This window comes from Mustela nigripes, chromosome 8, assembly GCF_022355385.1.
Source record: "Mustela nigripes isolate SB6536 chromosome 8, MUSNIG.SB6536, whole genome shotgun sequence".
NCBI lineage: Eukaryota > Metazoa > Chordata > Mammalia > Carnivora > Mustelidae > Mustela > Mustela nigripes.
In genome coordinates, this window is record NC_081564.1 from 23,201,757 (window position 1) to 23,219,437 (window position 17,681).

Sequence of the window (17,681 nt, forward strand, 5' to 3'; positions counted from 1 at the left end):
CCCCTGCTGCCCATGCACCAGGTTCATCTCAGCTACACAAGGGCTGCTGTACTCTCTGTGCCACCATCCAATTTCCCTCCAGGAACTAATACCTTCAACACATCATCTTCCATGCTGACCACATCCAGTTCCCATCTGGTCCTTCCTTTGTTGACACAAATTCCTTCTCATTCACTCATCAAATGGCAGCACCATCAAGGGCACAGACCACAATCTACACTCACTAAGTCCTCAAAAAAACAAAACAAAAACAAAAACAAAAAAAACACCAAAAAACGGTATGATCCTAAGGCTAAACCAAATACAGGGGCTAACCAAACACAATATAATTCTTAATCATAGTTTTTAAGGAGGCCTATAATTGGTTCATATCCTATAATCTCAACCATCTTCTCTCTCAAAATGGTTTTGCCACTTCAAGCTCATTATAGGCGGTCCCTGCTCTTAGATGCAACTGGTTTCTGGGAAATGTGCCTTGAGGCTGGGTTCCACAAGGCGAAAGTCTAAATGGAATCAACTGCTTCCTTCCTCTGTTTAGCCACATTAAATCAAGTGAGGTGCAGGCAAGGACAGGCCTTTCTGGGCAACAGGAACAGGGCAGAAGTTCCAACAGTTCATTGCCCACTGAACAATGGGGCTGTTTAACTCCTTTCTTCGAAGCAGCTTCTGGGGCTTTATGGCTATTATCTCATTAGTCTTCATAATACCCCAGGGAGGAGATGGCAGTGGGAAGCCTCATTACTTTCTTCTACATACAAATACAAACCAGGCTGGCATGCCAAACACACAAATGAATGCCATGTCCCATTTCCCCAAATGCTCAGGAAAACGCCCAGGACACTATCCAGAGACACCCTGGGGGCTGCCAAGTTCTCTTTCTCCTCCTCCAGTTCCCAAGATGCTGGCAATGCTACTTCCTCTGACAGATTTCACAGCCCTCCTCCTTCTCCCCTGAAGCTTACGGATAGCATATTACCTTCCCTTCTGTCAAAGCTTGCTCTTGCCCTAATTTGGCAAAAACTCTCACTTTGTGCTTCTTTATTCTCTCTTTGATCCTGACCTTGGAGCTAAGAACAACAACCCCAAAAATGCCACCTCTCTGCTGGCTTCCTTGCTTCTCAGCCCTATTCTCACCACAAATCACTCCCTTCTGAAACTCTTTCTCAACTTCTGAATTGGTTTCAAAATAAATACACTCTCAACACTAGATGGCTCCAACTGAATGCATCCTTTATAAAACTCAGTCTACTAAAATATGTTAATGATAACACTTGCAACTTCCCAGTCTTCTAAGCACCGTTAGAGTCCTATTTTGTTTGCTCCTCAAACTTGCTCTGTAAGGTAGAATGTCAGAGAACAGAACTGCATTTTCTAGATTAGAAAACACATATGCAGAGACATGAAAGAGCTTGCCTGAGGCCACAAACCTGCTAAGATCAGGTAGAAGGAGACTGGACTACAATCCAGATGGGAAGTCAGGACTTCTTTCACACTGACACTAAGAGACCTCAGTTATTGGGATTTAGGGCACCAGCACCAGAACAATGGGGAACCTACCTAGAGACTCCTAGGCCCTACCCTAGCTGAATAGCTTTAGCTATTCAGACCAGGAATCTGCCATGGAAAGATCAAAGGAGAAATAAAGTAAGAATCCAGAAACTAGTCTAAGGCTCTCAAGGCAATAAGAGCATTTAATCCTTAACTTACTTAGCACGTATTTATAATCCCAATTTACAAAAAGGATGCTAAAGCTCAGAGAAATAATTGAGTGGCTGAGGTGAGATCTGAATTTTAATTTGTATGACTGAAGTGAGATGGGTAACCGCTCCAGCTCTGCAGTCAAAATGACCTGGTTCATATCTCAGCTCTACACTTGGGCTACACTTTTATACCTTTTATAAGATATAAAATTTTTATATTTTTATACCTTGGGCTACACTTTTATACCTCTGGGCAAATCACTTCATCCCCATAAATCTCAATTTCCTCATTGGAAAATGAGAATAAATAAGAATAGAAGGAATAAATAAGATCATTCAAGTAAAATTTTTAGCAAAGTGCCTGGCACATTGTAAGAACTTGTTACTACCATTTGGTTTCTCCCCTGAAAGACAAATAGTCCAGGTACCATGTCCCCGATGTCTTTGGAAGCACTCTCTTTCCTTGCCAAAGCATGCTGCATGCGAGGGACAACTGATACTGCTGACTGACCAAAGCACCACCCTCTCTCGAACAAAACAACACATTTCCACAGCAAGACTGGAAATGTGACTCAGAATTCCATTTGTACAAATTCCAATTCCACTAAATCTTATTCCATCCAAAGGTATGTACAGCTGGAAGTGAGCATTTCAGAAATAGAAACCTTTCTCTTGGGGCTTCACTCAAAACCAGAACAACACATTCCAAACACCAAACAAGTGGGAACCAAGGGCTGAGAAAGAAGTCCCAAGGGATCTGAAGACAGCAGGACACAGAAGTGGAGACCATGTCCTCTGAGAGGGAGGATTCAGATATCCATTACTCACCCTGGATCCCCAATGCCTGGTCAAAGCATGACATGTGGCCGGTGATCAGGAAACACTGCAATGCCATGAAGCAACCCCTTTAGCATCTCAGATACATCCTAACCCCACAAAACAACCACTTGCATCCTCAAACCAAAGGGTAAAAATAAGAATTTTCATCAGGAGGAGAAATGCAATTCCACAGCACACTGTCAAGAGAAACCTACAGTTTGCTTCTCTCACCCCAAATGGTTTAGGATGTTCATTCTTTCAATCTGTAAGGAAAACCTGGCTGTACAGCAGTTGCTAAGCTCCCAAACTACTACTTCTTTCCAACCTTTCTTCTGCTCTAGAAGGATAAGGAACAGAAAAGTTTTCACTGGACAGCAGCAGAGCAGTATTGCTTAATTCTGTACTGAGTCCTATGACAGGCTTCTAGTATACTTACGATTTTAACCCATTCCCATACTGCCCAATCTGGGTGGACTCAGGTGTTCGCTTGGCCGACTTCCCAAACTGGATCACACTGGCAGCATCACCTGAAGTCACAGGTACAAAGAAAGTGAAAGCATTAACATTTCTTCCCCAGGATCCTCAAAAATCAAAGGTCTGAGCCTAGCTAAATCTAAGCAGGGCTGTGTGTCTACTAAAACCACCTTCCAAGGAAATTCAGAACCATAAGGCAAATGGAAACAACCTCTGACTGGCCTGTCAGTACTACCATCACTATGCCCTTATTCTATTACCAGAACATGGTATGTATGAAGGCTGAGGGAGGCCTCTGTAGTTCCTGCTCCAGGATGTTGTGCAAGCTGATAAATACAATGTCAAGAGACGGGTAATCTGACTGACTTCAGGCTGCCATTCAGATCCTATCTACCATGCTAGGACAAGACCTGGCAAATCCATTAGTGGAATTAAGCCTGAGATGTTGCAACAGACCTCTCTCTCTCCAGGTGTATCTTCTAGTCACAACAGTAAGGCAACAGAAAAACAACACAGTAAGTATTTAGTAAAAAGAGTTACATCCTCCCCAAAATAAGAAATCATCTCTGGGACGCCTGGGTGGCTCAGTTGGTTGGACGACTGCCTTCGGCTCGGGTCATGATCCCGGAGTCCCGGGATCAAGCCCTGCATCAGGCTTCCAGCTCCACGGGGAGTCTGCTTCTCCCTCTGACCTTCTCCTTGCTCATGCTCTCTCTCTCTGTCTCTCTCTCAAATAAATAACTAAAATCTTAAAAAAAAAAAAAAAATCTCATCACTTACTTGGATCCATTCCTGCTCCATCATCCAAAAAGCAAAGCATAAATCCTCCTCGAAGGTCCTCTCGCCTTTCTGTAAAAGAAGTGGTTGCCATTACTGGGTAGTTACCTACCTACCAGGAATTACCAATGGTAGTTCCACCAGAGGGTGGAAACATGCGTAAGGTCAGAAGGTAGATCAGTGTGACATTTGACCCAAAAAGGTTAAGACAAACCTAGCTCCTCCTTCTAATAGCCCTAGCTAGTGTAAGGTAAATGTCAGGGCCCTTGAGGGTGGGCATTACTATCAAATGTTCTCCAATGTTTTCTAGTTAATGACAAAGACTGACAAGACTCTTTGAAGGCAGGATACCTGGTCCACTAGACTAACGACCAAGCAGGGAGCCCAACTCAGGGATTGATACCAGGACTCTGAGGTCATGACCTGAGCCCACTGTCTGAGTCACCCAGGCACGCCCAAACATGCATCTATTTCATAAAAGCCTCAATCATCTTACTGTCTCTCTCTACCTGGATTACTTCCACCTCTGCCCTCTGCCATGGGTCCCAGGGCACTAAAGCACTCCAACTACTACACATTGTACATTGTCAACATTGCTCAAATTCAACAGGGCCATCTTCTTCGTGGGTTAAATCTGGAGTAGCCTTCAGACAATGTTATCAAGCCAGACATGCTGTGGGTACAGTGGTGGCAGTTACTAGCCACAGAAATTGCTATGTCTGTGTATGACTATCCCCAGGCTAACTTGAGTTTCTGGGGTATCTGTACTCATTGCCACATCCACTGCTTGCAACGGGTCCTTGAAATGGCTCCCTAACCTAGAAATGAGATGGCACAAGATGCAGTGAGAGCTGCCTGGTCCCAGTTGGACTTGCTTGACTAGGAGGAGGAATAGTCTTTTGACAAGAGGATTAAGTCCTTTGATAGTGCAGCCACAGCAGGGCTTCCCGGTTGACAGGAGGGGAACAACTTGGCTGCCATTTCAGTGGGTGCAAGAACCTCTTCTTTCAGTAACTGTCTTCTGCAGCAGCAGGTGGTTACTCAAAGTAGTCTGGGTCTAAACATGTCACAAACACTAAAGAATAGATTCCCAAATTGGGAAGGGGATGATTCTGGAGTTTTCAAGGTGCCTATAACCAATGATAAAGATAATGTGACAAAGGAGGAACAGCACAGGCCTTGGAATCAGGAGAGCACTTCTACTAAAAGGCAAGAGGTATTCGTAAAGTACTACAGGGACAAACCCAAGGCTGCTTTAGAGCCTAATTCCTGAATACTTTTTTGTCTCTGTAAGCTGTGGTTCACCAACTTTAAGCTGAGGAATCCCAGTTTAAAATACTCTTTGTCCTAAAGATTCAGTGAGTCATAACCACCTTCTATTAAATGGACTAGTGTAATTTAAAATGCTATTCAAAAGTATTATAAACCACAGATTTTCAAGTATCACAACGTGTTCAGGAAGCTGACTTTGCTGAAACATTAATGACAAGTGCTTCTTGAGTTCAAGAGCAAGGACCTTCCTGTAAGTATTACAGGTAGATAAGAACATTTCTCCTTATGGCCGTGCCTCTTATCAGCGTGGAGAATCCAAGTGAGATCTAGTAAGCATGAGTAAGCGCAAGAAAAGTGCAAAGAGGCTTCCAACGTTTCCTTCTGGAGGAAGCGAAGTATAACATGAAGACTCAAACTAAGTCAGATACAGAGTATGGTAAAATAAGTGTTCTAAATCTAGCCAAGAGCCATTTGTTGTACACTTCAGCCATAAAACACACATGAAGATTCTGCTTTGGGATCCAGAATGGTTCAAGCCAAGTGGCACTCCTTGAAAACTGTATAGGAAATTACTTCTAGGCCCTTGTGTTTGTTAGGCACAGAATCATCACTTAACAGTGGGTCTGAGATCCCTTTCTTTTTTTAAAGATTTTATTTATTTGACAGACAGAGATCACAAGTAGGCAGAGAGGCAGGCAGAGAAAGGAGGAAGCAGGCTCCCCGCTGAGCAGAAAGCCCGATGTGGGGCTCAATCCCAGGATCCTGGGATCATGACCCGAGCCAAAGGCAGAGGCTTTAATCCACTGAGCCACCCAGGCGCCCCCTGAGATCCCTTTCTTGTTCTAGGATTTCATTTAAAGATATTTCAGATGGTTTACAAGGGTAAGAGATCCACTAATGGAGGATCTCCTGGCCACATAATGATCAACAGTCTGTAAGCAGCTAGTAGTACCCAAGAGCACATGATCCTCTGCAAGACTGCCTCAAGACCAAGAGACTAGCTAATTTCTTCAGTCACTTCTTCAACTTTGTAAATAGGCAATGTCACATCAACACCTGGTTACAATGCTTATCCTGATCACCTGTTCAATTTACTGAGCACTTCTCTGTTCCTGGCTCTATGATGAAGACAGCAGTAAATAATGCAGATATGATCACTGCCTTCATTGAGCTTACAGTCCAACAGATGCTACTGTCTGTAGCAAATCAGTTAAGTAGAAGGGTTTAAGCAGGAAATTAAGAGTAAGGTAGAGCAAAATGAAGTGTGCATAAGAATCAACTGAAGAGCTTGTTAAAAATACAGATTCTGGGCTCTACCCCAGAAAGTCTGTGTGGGTCTGAGAAGGCATCTGAGAACTTGCATTTTAAAATGCTCCCAGGGGATGCTGATGCTATCCATCAGTGGACCACTCTGTGAGAAGCACTAAGCTAGAGCATCAAGAACCAGAAGGTTTCCCTACTCAAAACTATCTCCCCAGACATCCCACCAGTTAGAGATGTATTCCTAATACCTGATATTCACTTCTATCAGTCAACTGTTATCTGAAGCCTCCAAGCAAAGGATTTTGATGAAGGAAGGGGAGTTCTAGAGAGGAGAGACTAGAGAATCTAGAGCTGCAGGATTTATGCTCCCACTCCCATCAAATGTCTTGGAACTGCCCTCTTTACAGTTGTGCTTCAGATCCTGGTAGCAGCTAAATAAGATTATCAGAATGGGTTTGGAAGGATGCACATCTAAACTCTCCCCAGGATGGCCAAGTCTGGCTTTCCAAATTAGCCTGACATCTGATCATCTAACTCCCACTGGAGAGGAGACAGAAAGAAACAGAAGAAATGTAAAATGGAACTCGTAAGTCAAAGGTCAGAGATGAGAAAATATTGTCCTTAACAGAAGTTGTTAATAAAATGAAATCCAAGCTCTTCATTATTCTTTTGCAATCTGAGTAGTGTTCACTTCAGTTACATGTGCTCTAATTTTCCACTTACTAGCATCACAGAGGGGATTTTTGAGGAATGGCACTGCCGATCCAAGGAAGTCAAGAAGTCAGTAAAAATACCAAGTCTACTTCTGACAGGCACATTATTGTCTGGCCCTGTCTAACAGAAACAGGAATGCTTTGGGTAAATGAACACCTCTGCACTTTAACAGTCTGGTTCCTTTGTCACCCTTCTTTTAAAACATGACTTTTTAATGAAGTCAAACTAAATCTGATGTTTAAGGGGATTTCCAAGTTCAGTATCAATCTAATCTCAAATGGGAGACAGGAAAATACTTTCCCCTGTGCCCTGACAATAAGAACTTTACAGTACTAGGGTATTACTAATTCTATCATTGTACTTGTAAAATGAAGTTGCTTTTATTCCTCCTGTTGAATGTGTTAGTAAGGCTCTGAGGTAGAAAAGTGTGAGGTTAAGGACATCTCAGCCAGGATTCCTAATCTGGAGGTATTTGGAGTAAATCAAGTCTTTTTCTAAAATGCTGTAGTGCTTAGTACTTCTATCACACCATTTAATCCTTAACTGCTTTGACAGTTCCCACAAGATCAAGTTATTGTTCTTTAATCACCTGCAGAGCGCTGTCTCTCCAATTAAAGACTTAAATTCTCTAATGAGAACTTAGAAAATACCCCATCACATCCTCTCTGGACTCTTCCCTAAGCACAACAGGAGTAAGAACTACTGAGCACAGAATAAATGTACAGTGGGTCTTTTTCATTTAAATTGAAATCCAACGGTTCTGTTGTATTCTGAGCGTGTTTCGTAGTGAAATTCACCACCAAAGGTGGGAGGAGGGGGCAGGGGTGATCTGTGTTTAAAACACTTCTTTCAAGTAAACCCAGCTATGATTTGTCCTTTCGACGTCACTTGGGAGTAGAGGCTGATTCTCTGCTTTACCGTCTGTACAAGGATTAAAACATTTCTTTCAGAGGTAACTGTAATTGCTCCTCATTAAAGTACACTTGAGATGTAAGATACACACTGTGACTTGGAATGGTGCCTCCATTTGGCCACAGGATTTAAGTAACCATCTCTTCTGCTGTGCCTCTGGATGTATCCCTAACACCTGATATTTACTTTGTTCCTTTCTTTCCTGTTCCTGTTCCTTTCTACTAAAAATAAAACAAGTTTTATTTTCACCACTTTGGCATAGCCTTTTGAGCAAAAGGCTTTCAGAATAAGCAATATAGCTGATTTTTAGCTGTTCTGAATTATCTTCTTTGCTCCCGAGTATATCAGGCATGAGAAATTCATTGTATCTGGGAAGATTTTTCATAAAATTATGTAACACTGGAGGTTCTAAAAATTGTCTCTTAGTTGTTTGCTTGTTCCCATTCATGAATGAGTCTACAAAGATCGGTTATTTGACAACTGTATATTCCCACAAAAACACTTCATTTTTCTCAGTGTTATTTAAGACTTTAGAAAAAAGTTTGTCAGAGACCTATATATTATGCTAGCCAAATAGGATTTAAAAGCCATCTTCCGGGATGCCTGGGTGGCTCAGTTGGTTGGACGATTGCCTTCGGCTCAGGTCATGATCCCGGAGTCACAGGATCGAGTCCCACATTGGGCTCCCAGCTCCATGGAGAGTCTGCTTCTCCCTCTGACCTTCTCCTCGCTCATGCTCTCTCTCACTGTTTCTCTCTCTCAAATAAATAAATAAAATCTTAAAAAAAAAAAAAAAGCCATCTTCCTCTATTTTGCTTCCAAATTTCTAGCAATTCAAATGATCAAAAACATGCTGGTACAAACAATGAACAGGCAGGAAGCAAACTAAAAACAATGATTTAAAATTTTAAAAAGCCAATGATAATGACTAAGAATTTACAACAGAGCCAATTAAATAAGCAGAACAGGAGATACCATTAATATCTTTAAATTCCAGGGTGTCTGGTACACTCAGTTGGTTGAGCATTTGACTCTGGCTCATATCATGATCTAGGGTCTTGGAATCAAGCCCTGCATCAGGCTCCCTGCTCAATGGAGAGTCTGCTTGTCCCTCTCTCTCTCTCTGCTTCTCCCTGCACCCCACTCATGCACTCACTCTCTGTCCTTCTCTCTCAAATAAATGAAATCTTTACAAAAACAAAATAAATTCCAATCAAAGCAGGTCTCCTTCCTACCTGACACCTCTGCCTGAGAACACCTCCTCAGCAAACCCCACTGCCAACCCACTTGATCCACTGTTTTATGCAAATGACACCAGCAACTCTCACTGAGGTTGCAGAGAGAGAAACCGGCCTCCAACAAATCTTTCTGGCTCCAGGTACCAGTAAAATCAACCAATCAGTAATCCAAACCAGTAAAACCACCAGTACTTGGTCACTTCACTCCCCAATACTCTTCCCCATCATCCTATAAATCTCTCAGTGGCTATCTAAATAGATCTATAGGGGTGCCTGGGTGGCTCAGTAGGTTAAGAATCTGTCTTCACCTCAGGTCATGATCACAGAGTCAGGCTGCCTGCTCAGGAGAGAGCCTGCTTCTCCCCCTCCTCCCTATTCGTGCTCCCTCTCACGCTCTATTTAATAAAATATTTAATAAATAGATAGATCTATAGATCTGGGAACCACATGTGAGTTTCCTTACACCAATATTCTTGGTTTCTATCACATGCCTGACTAGAGGTGCCCTATTTCTACCCTATGACCTGGAGTAATTGTGCCATCTCCTCAGGCTCTTAGACGTTTCTTCTTAGGCACAGCAATAAACGCATTCAAAGGAACTGAACATCAGAAGAAAGGACTGATGTCCAACTTACCTGCATAAATATCTATTCTGGTGGCATCAGCATCTCTGCAAAATTAAAAGAAATGAACATATGAAAATGAAAATATGAAATATCAACCATCAAAATATATAGTATTTTAAGTGGGATGCATAATATTTTGAGTCTATTTTTAGGAAGTCACACAGAAATTCTGTATCCATTAAAGTACACTTTCACACTCGGAAACACTACTTCCCTTATGTCTGTGAAACAGTTCTGAAACTCTAAATTATTCAAAATAACCACATGACACATAAGGCCTGTATGTCTTTTAAATACAAATTTCGCAGTAAAAATATCTAGAGGATGAAAGAACATTTGCCTTCACACACTAAAAAATGACTCACAACTATGTTTCTCTCACTAATTTGATAGGCATCATAAAAAATGTAACTTGTCCATTTTTCTTATGTACAAGATACTGAGGACAAAGAAAAACATCATCTGCCACAAAGCCTATGAAAAATCAGGTCTCATAGCATATACATTACAGTCAGCAGACTAATTGACAAGCCTATAATCTTATGAAAGGAAGTTAGGGCACTCCATTAGATCAACCATCAGCTGAAATCCAAGTTCAGTCATAAATAAAGGCTTGAAACTAATCTAGTCCAACTCTGCCAACTGCAGGCAAGGAGAGTGAGGCACAGAGAATTTCCTAAGTTTTAAATGCAAAAAATCCACTCAAATCCATATAGTTCTACATGTACTTATTCCCAAACACATAAAAAGTTTCAAATATGAGACAGATGGGCAACATGTGTGCATGACCAGGAAACACATACTCCCAGGAATCTCCAGTTCACCATATGATATACAAAAAGGCAGTCTACCACAGCACACCATGGTCTCACTAAGCTAACAAGTGGCAAGTTCAAATATAGTTCCATTAAGCTACACCATTTTTAAATCGAATACAAAAATTATGAGTCAACCAGGATTGAAAGAAAACCAGAGTATTCTGATTAAACAACCTGTTAACAAGCACACTTCCATATAACAATCCCAGTGAATAACAATGAAAGTAATAATGGTACAGGATTATAGTATAGATATACAGACAGAAAATTAAAGGCAAGCTCATTATAACTGTGGATCCATTTAGAAAGCACTTCTACTAAAAAAAAAAAAAAAAACCACACAAAAAAAAACCTTCTCGCAACTCTTACCCTCTTCCTTTATTAGTCATCAACACTTGGTCAATAAGCAATGTGTCTGAATTTTATGTTTGCATTCAGAAACAACTCTGAGATAATATTTTCGTAATGAACAGAATCTTGCTTCGGATGTTGTTATTTATCTTTGAGCCAACCCAAACTTCTTTCCAGTCCTGTACAGGAACATTTATATAGACTTCCATCACTAAGAGCTCAGTGTAACACAGTGCTAAAGAATTTCTTCCAAGCACAGCTGCTAACAAGATACTTCAATCACTTGGAAGTCATCTGACATTAAAATACACATTTTGAGAACACACCTAACTGTGGCATAATTTTAAAGACTTTAGGTGGTGTACTGTTCTGAGAGCACAAATTAAATCAGATCTTATCTGTCCCATTAACTTGATTCCTAGGTTTCTATCTTAATTCCCTGCATTTCACTACAATTATTGTGCTCTAATACACAAAGGAAGATAACTTTGGATGTCATAAGTTCATTATTTTTAGGAAAAGGAATGGATGAATTAAAATCAACCAAGTAAACTAGAAGTATCAACTAACGTGCTATTAAAAATAATTCTGGGGAAAAAAAATACTTCTGGGGTAAGAGACCCCTTAGGAGTGAATTACAGCTGCTTAGAGAATTGTCTTCCTCCCACATCTTCAGAAGCAAAGGTCAAAATGACCCAAGAAGTTTTCAAGCACAGATTGTATGCCTAAAGACTACATACCTTGCATTATCAACCAGTTCAGCAAGAGCACCAAACAAGAATTCATGAGTAGTTCTGAAATGATAAATACTAAGAATCAGCAAAAGAATTACATAATTGAACTATGACACCTAGTAAGTCAAGGTAATAAAATATTAGTTTTTAGGGAAAAAAATCTAAAAATTCCCATTCGTGCTATCAATTTATACTACTGAAATCTAAACTTCCCCCAAATTAGAACCTTTTAAGATCCTGCTAAACCCCTTCAAATGTTAATCAAGTTCTGTTATCTACTCATGTTTATTCTATTAAGAAACCAACTATGAAGCATTAAGATTCCTATACATACTATTGATTTAAAGGCAGTTTTTTTTCACCACTCATATTGTGCCTAGAAAAATGTCAGTGCTTTATTTTTCATTGCCTTAACCAGCTATCAGTTTCTGCATATCTCTAAGCATGCAATGGACACCTTGCTAACATTTTGCTTTACCAATACTTGCATGTTATCCATCGGTTAAAGAAGAAAACCCATTTGATACTGTGTAGTTTGTAAACAAAATATTCCAAATGAAAGTGAGGAGAAAGGAGAGAATAATCTAGTTCCTGACATTTTAACTCTAGCTAAGAACCACCCTCACCACGTTAAAGAAAGGAATCGAAGACCTTCTTGCACGACTCCTCTTATAAGAACAGCTTGGTGTATTCTTCCTAGGGTCCCTGATAGCCCTTTTAAGAAGATAACCTCTCTGAAGTGGAGCTGCAACGTGTGGGGTTTGGGGGGTAAGAAAAGAATAAATGGAACAAGATGGGATGGGGAGGGAGACAAACCATCAGACTCTTATTTAATCTCACAAAACAAACTGAGGGTTGCTGGGGTGGGAGAGAGGGGGGTGGGGAGAGGAGGGTGGGGTTATGAACATTGGGGAGGGTGTGTGCTATGGTGAAGTGTGTAAACCTGGCGATTCATAGACCTGTACCCCTGGGGCTAAAAATACATTGTATGTTTATTAAAAAAATTTTTTTTAATTAAAAAAAAAAGATAACAGGAGGCTGCTCAAAGTTGGGTTAGGTAAACACACAATTAGAAGACGATAACAGGAAGCTTCCAGGAGGCTGCTCAAAGTTGGGTTAGGTAAATACGCAATTACCATGTTATTCAGAACTCAATAAATATGGTATTTATGCATAAGATGAATCCTTAAATTCTTTCTCCATTTACATTCTCCTTATTTTGTGCTGTTTCCTAGAACAGTCCTCTTTCAATATAAAAGTTAGGATGTGGGGGCGCCTGGGTGGCTCAGTGGGTTAAACCGCTGCCTTCGGCTCAGGTCGTGATCTCAGGGTCCTGGGATCGAGTCCCGCATCGGGATCCCTGCTCAGCAGGGAACCTGCTTCCTTCTCTCTCTCTCTGCCTGCCTCTCAGTGTACTTGTGGTTTCTCTCTGTCAGATAAATAAATAAAATCTTTAAAAAAAAAAGTTAGGATGTGTCCATCTAGAAACCTGACTTTTGATAAAAATTAAAATCATTAACCTAAGTAATACATTACCATCATCAATTTTTCAAAAATAAATTATTCCCACATTTTTATACCATTTCAGCCAACAAAGTGAAAATTTCTGATAATTTAGCATGAAATATACCGAAATTAAATAACCAGTATCTAGGATCTGATCATTTACTACAGCATATAAAACAAAAAACAAATTGTCAAGTATTTGCTTATAAAACAAACACCCAAAACTGAACTGTCCAAGAACCCTAGTTTCCCCTCAAGTTAACCTACAAATTTTTATAATAGCAAAATTTGAATTTAAAAAACTACTAGTTCAAAAAAAAAAATTCTTGGAATTTTAGGAAGAATTTTCTCCCATGAGATCAGTGAATATATCTGCTGTTAATCCAAAGGTGGCACCAACAAATGTCTTAGCAAGAAACAGAAACTTATCTCCAATTCACCTAGAAAACAGAGCTCAAATTCTTCTGACCAAATCCAATCCTTAACTATTTTACAAGAAAAGAAAAATAATTTCTAAGAGAAAAAACTGCATAAAAGTTATCTTTAATTAAAAAATTTAAGCCTCTGTAATCATCTTAAAATCTTCAAATTACCAATGGAAGAAATGAAGTATTCTGTAGATTGTTAAAGAAATAGGGAGAAATGTCAGAAAATTAAGGTGATTTATAAAGGTAATATAAGTTAAAAGCAAATCTAACAGGGACGCCTGGGTGGCTCAGTTGGTTAAGCAGCTGCCTTCGGCTCAGGTCATAATTCCAGCATCCTGGGATCGAATCCCACATTGGGCTCCTTGCTCAGCAGGGAGCCTGCTTCTCCCTCTGCCTCTGCCTGCCATTCTGTCTGCCTGTGCTCACTCTCTCCCCCCACCCCCGTCTCTCTGATAAGTAAATAAAAATCTTTTAAAAATTAAAAAAAAAAAAAGCAAATCTAACATTTGTTCTCAAGCTTTAAACCATTTTCCTGTATTAGAAATGGCTTAGAAACTTAGAGTTTAAGTTAGCTTTCTAAACTCTAAATGTTTTTAAGGATAGCTAGATAGATATAAAATAAATTCTACGTAAATTTCTCATTGTGAGAACATGTACTTTAACTATAATGAAGGAAATTCAGAAATATAGCTCCTGTAACAACAACAAAAAGAATACAACCATAATAAGAATGGGACTACAACTTGTATTCAGGAATCTTTGGAATAAATATGTTTAAGAATGAAGTACTGGCCAAATAAAAAATTATATAAAAAAAAAAAAAAAAGAATGAAGTACTGGCCTTGGTAGTGAAAACAGTGAATATAAATAATCTTCAAAACTAATTCTGATACCCTCTGCCATCAGGGCAAAGAAATAAAAAATGAAGGCAACTGCTTCTCAGTCATACATTATTTCTGACTGCTTCAAATGAAAATGACACACATTTAGAATTCAGTAAGATCTCCAAACAGCAAGCACAGAGTATCTCCAGCTAAGTTTTCACTGCTTTCTATACAATGTTTAGAAATGTGCCTTGTGGGCGCCTGGGTGGCTCAGTGAGTTAAGCCGCTGCCTTCGGCTCAGGTCATGGTCTCAGGGTCCTGGGATCGAGTCCCGCATCGGGCTCTCTGCTCAGCGGGGAGCCTGCTTCCCTCTCTCTCTCTCTGCCTGCCTCTCTGTCTACTTGTGATTTCTCTCTGTCAAATAAATAAATAAAATCTTTAAAAAAAAAAAAAAAAAAAAGAAATGTGCCTTGTAAATTCAGAATGTAAAGAAAACATTCCAAATGGCCTTCGCTGTTCCAGAGTGTCAATGCTATTCCACGCATACATATTTCAGATACCCTAACAGCTATCGCTAAAATGTGGCTAAGGGGGGCGCTGGGGTGGCTCAGTGGGTTAAGCCTCTGCCTTGGGCTCAGGATCCTGGGATCAGCCCCACATAGGGCTGTCTGCTCAGCGGGGAGCCTGCTTCCCTCCCTCTCTCTGCCTGCCTCTCTGCCTACTTGTGATTTCTCTGTCAAATAAATAAAAAATAAAATCTTTAAAAAATAATAAAATGTAGCTAAGGGATACTTTTGTGATATGTACTGACACATCATAAAAGGGGTCTTTGTGACAACTGTTGGGAAGGTCAGAGGCAACACCCATTACGTTCTCTGGACCTTCAACTAATTGATGGGTCCTACTAATAAACTCTTAACATCAGAGTTCTAAACATTTCTTAAAAATCTAAAGAACCAAAAACATACCGACATAATTTCTCCCCCCTTTTTTTCAAATATTATTCAGAGAGACCCATTCATTGCTTGCTAGCATTTGAAACATGTATTTGAATAAATATCAAAGAAAATTATTTTCACAGATGTAAAGATTCTTTGCATGTTATCCAAGAAAGGTCAACCATCTGGAAAAAAGACAAGGATTTTTAGCAAACTCTCACTTTCCATTGACTTTTATACCATTTGTGTCATGATCAAAATAGTTTTGCAGCTCAGCATTTCCAGTAACAAATTTATGGGTAAATCTACTCATTACATAAGGAAAATAGTGTCCCTATTTATATTCAACCTGAATTTAAACCAACAGGTTATCCACAAGTCCATATACAGTAAAAGCTTCTGCTGTGTTCTTGGAGATGCTGACAACAGTTAATTGCCTTGACTGTTAGAAAATAAAGATGAGAAACTAGAGCATCCATTTTACATTAAAATGGCTTTAATATATTTAGAGTGTGAACCTACATTTCAACTAAATCCCCAAAAATATGAAGTCTCTAGAGGGGACAGTTTCCTCTATATTCACTATATACATAGATAAAACAAACCACAACTATCATATTGCCAAGATAATTTATTACATGTGCCAACAGGAACAGACACAGAGAGCAGTAATCTTAAGCCTTCTTTCTATCAGACCACTTTCTATCAGACCACTACACTACTGCAGTACTTGCAGTGATGTAAGATACACACCTTATTAAAAAGGAACATCACTACTACCACTATATCTGGAATCTAGCATCTAGATTGCTCAGGAAGTTTTTACTAGTAGACAAAACCTACCACGAAAGAGCAGCTAACAGCATAAAACTGCTTTTATTTAAAAACCGTAACTTACCATTTCATACTAGCAACGCCCTGTATTTTTTAAAAAGTAGCCTAAACTTTCATGTTATCATGAGAATTTCCCAGGCCTGCTTTAAATCTTAATGCTGATGTAACCAAAATAACCATCAACAATTACCCTAAACATCATACAAAAAAACTCAAAAAAAAAAAAAAAACCAAAAAAACCCTCTCAAAACAGATGTTTACTGTCTTCAATAAATGCTCCAGAATTTACTAAGAATGTATCTGCCTAATGACCACCACCAAAGAGCAAGCTACTACACTGATGGACTTCTGGTTTATATAAATTATTATACATTGAATAAACAATAAACAATAATCACCATCTATTCAATGTTTATCGTGTACCATGCATGAGCTAAGTACTTTATAAACATTATACATAATCCTCAAACTGCCAGATTAGCCCCCTTTTATAGATGAAGAAACCAAGGATCAGATTAGCCCCCTTTTATAGATGAAAAAACTAAGACTCAACCTGCCCAAAGACTCAGCATGGAAGCAGGCAAATCTAAACTTGGCTGGCTCCCAAGCCCATGCATGCTCCCTGCATTGTACCACATTGATTTCTATTCTTCTAGCCTACCTGGGTTCAGCCTGCAAGTTCAAATTACATGGACAGTAAGCAAAGGGCCATAGCTTTCATAATTCACAATATGGCAATATCATAGATGTCAAACATCCTATTATAGTCTTATGTTTTTAAAAATTAGAACAAAGGAGACAGTACTATGACACAAATCTTCCCATTTCTAAAGGTAACACTGCATCACTTAACATAGAGAAGATCTACCCACCATCGCTAGGAGTAACAAGTCACATCTTATGAAAATTTAAAAACTTGTTTCTTTTAGAAATGAACTTCCAGGGGGCACCTGGGTGGCTCAGTGGGTTAAGCCTCTGCGTTCGGCTCAGGTCATGATCCCAGGGTCCTGGGATCGAGCCCCACATCGGGCTCTCTGCTCTGCAGGGAGCATGCTTCCTCCTCTCTCTCTCTGCCTGCTTCTCTGCCTACTTGTGATCTCTGTCAGATAAATAAAGGAAAAATATTTAAAAAAAAAAAAAACTGCTTTTAGAAATGAACTTCCAGTCATGCCACCACAATAAATAATCTTGAAATTGGCTATAAACCAACTTATCACAGTATTCTAGTGTTCATAGTTCCTTCTGGCAGGATGGGACACATTCAAAAGTAGACAACCTCAAAGGTCTGATTCAGATTAGACAATCTAAAGCTTCCAAAATGATACATCCAACCCTCAAATGGTCATGCAAGCAGGTGGTTCCAATTCAGTATGGTAAGTCAAATTCACAGAAAATTCTCCAATTTCACTTTAAACAAGTGACTTAACTAGAGCTCAGTTCTTTACCTTAGTTC

At 39.7% G+C, this 17,681-nt stretch overlaps 1 protein-coding gene across 5 annotated transcripts in view; it reads right to left on the reverse strand.

Moving 5' to 3' along the window:
* MORC2 (MORC family CW-type zinc finger 2) overlaps positions 1–17,681 on the reverse strand; it is a 42,029-nt gene that overhangs the window by 20,926 nt on the left and 3,422 nt on the right. For 3 of the 5 annotated variants that reach the window (XM_059408840.1, XM_059408839.1, XM_059408837.1), the window contains exons 2-5: positions 11,705–11,758; positions 9,805–9,839; positions 3,774–3,842; positions 2,956–3,046 (exon numbers count right to left, since the gene is read on the reverse strand). In XM_059408840.1, coding sequence (XP_059264823.1) covers positions 2,956–3,046; positions 3,774–3,842; positions 9,805–9,839; positions 11,705–11,758 — 249 coding nt within the window. Of the gene's footprint in view, positions 1–2,528; positions 2,857–2,955; positions 3,047–3,773; positions 3,843–9,804; positions 9,840–11,704; positions 11,759–17,681 lie in introns of those variants that run through there. The other 2 variants (XM_059408838.1, XM_059408841.1) reach the window with 2 other exon arrangements.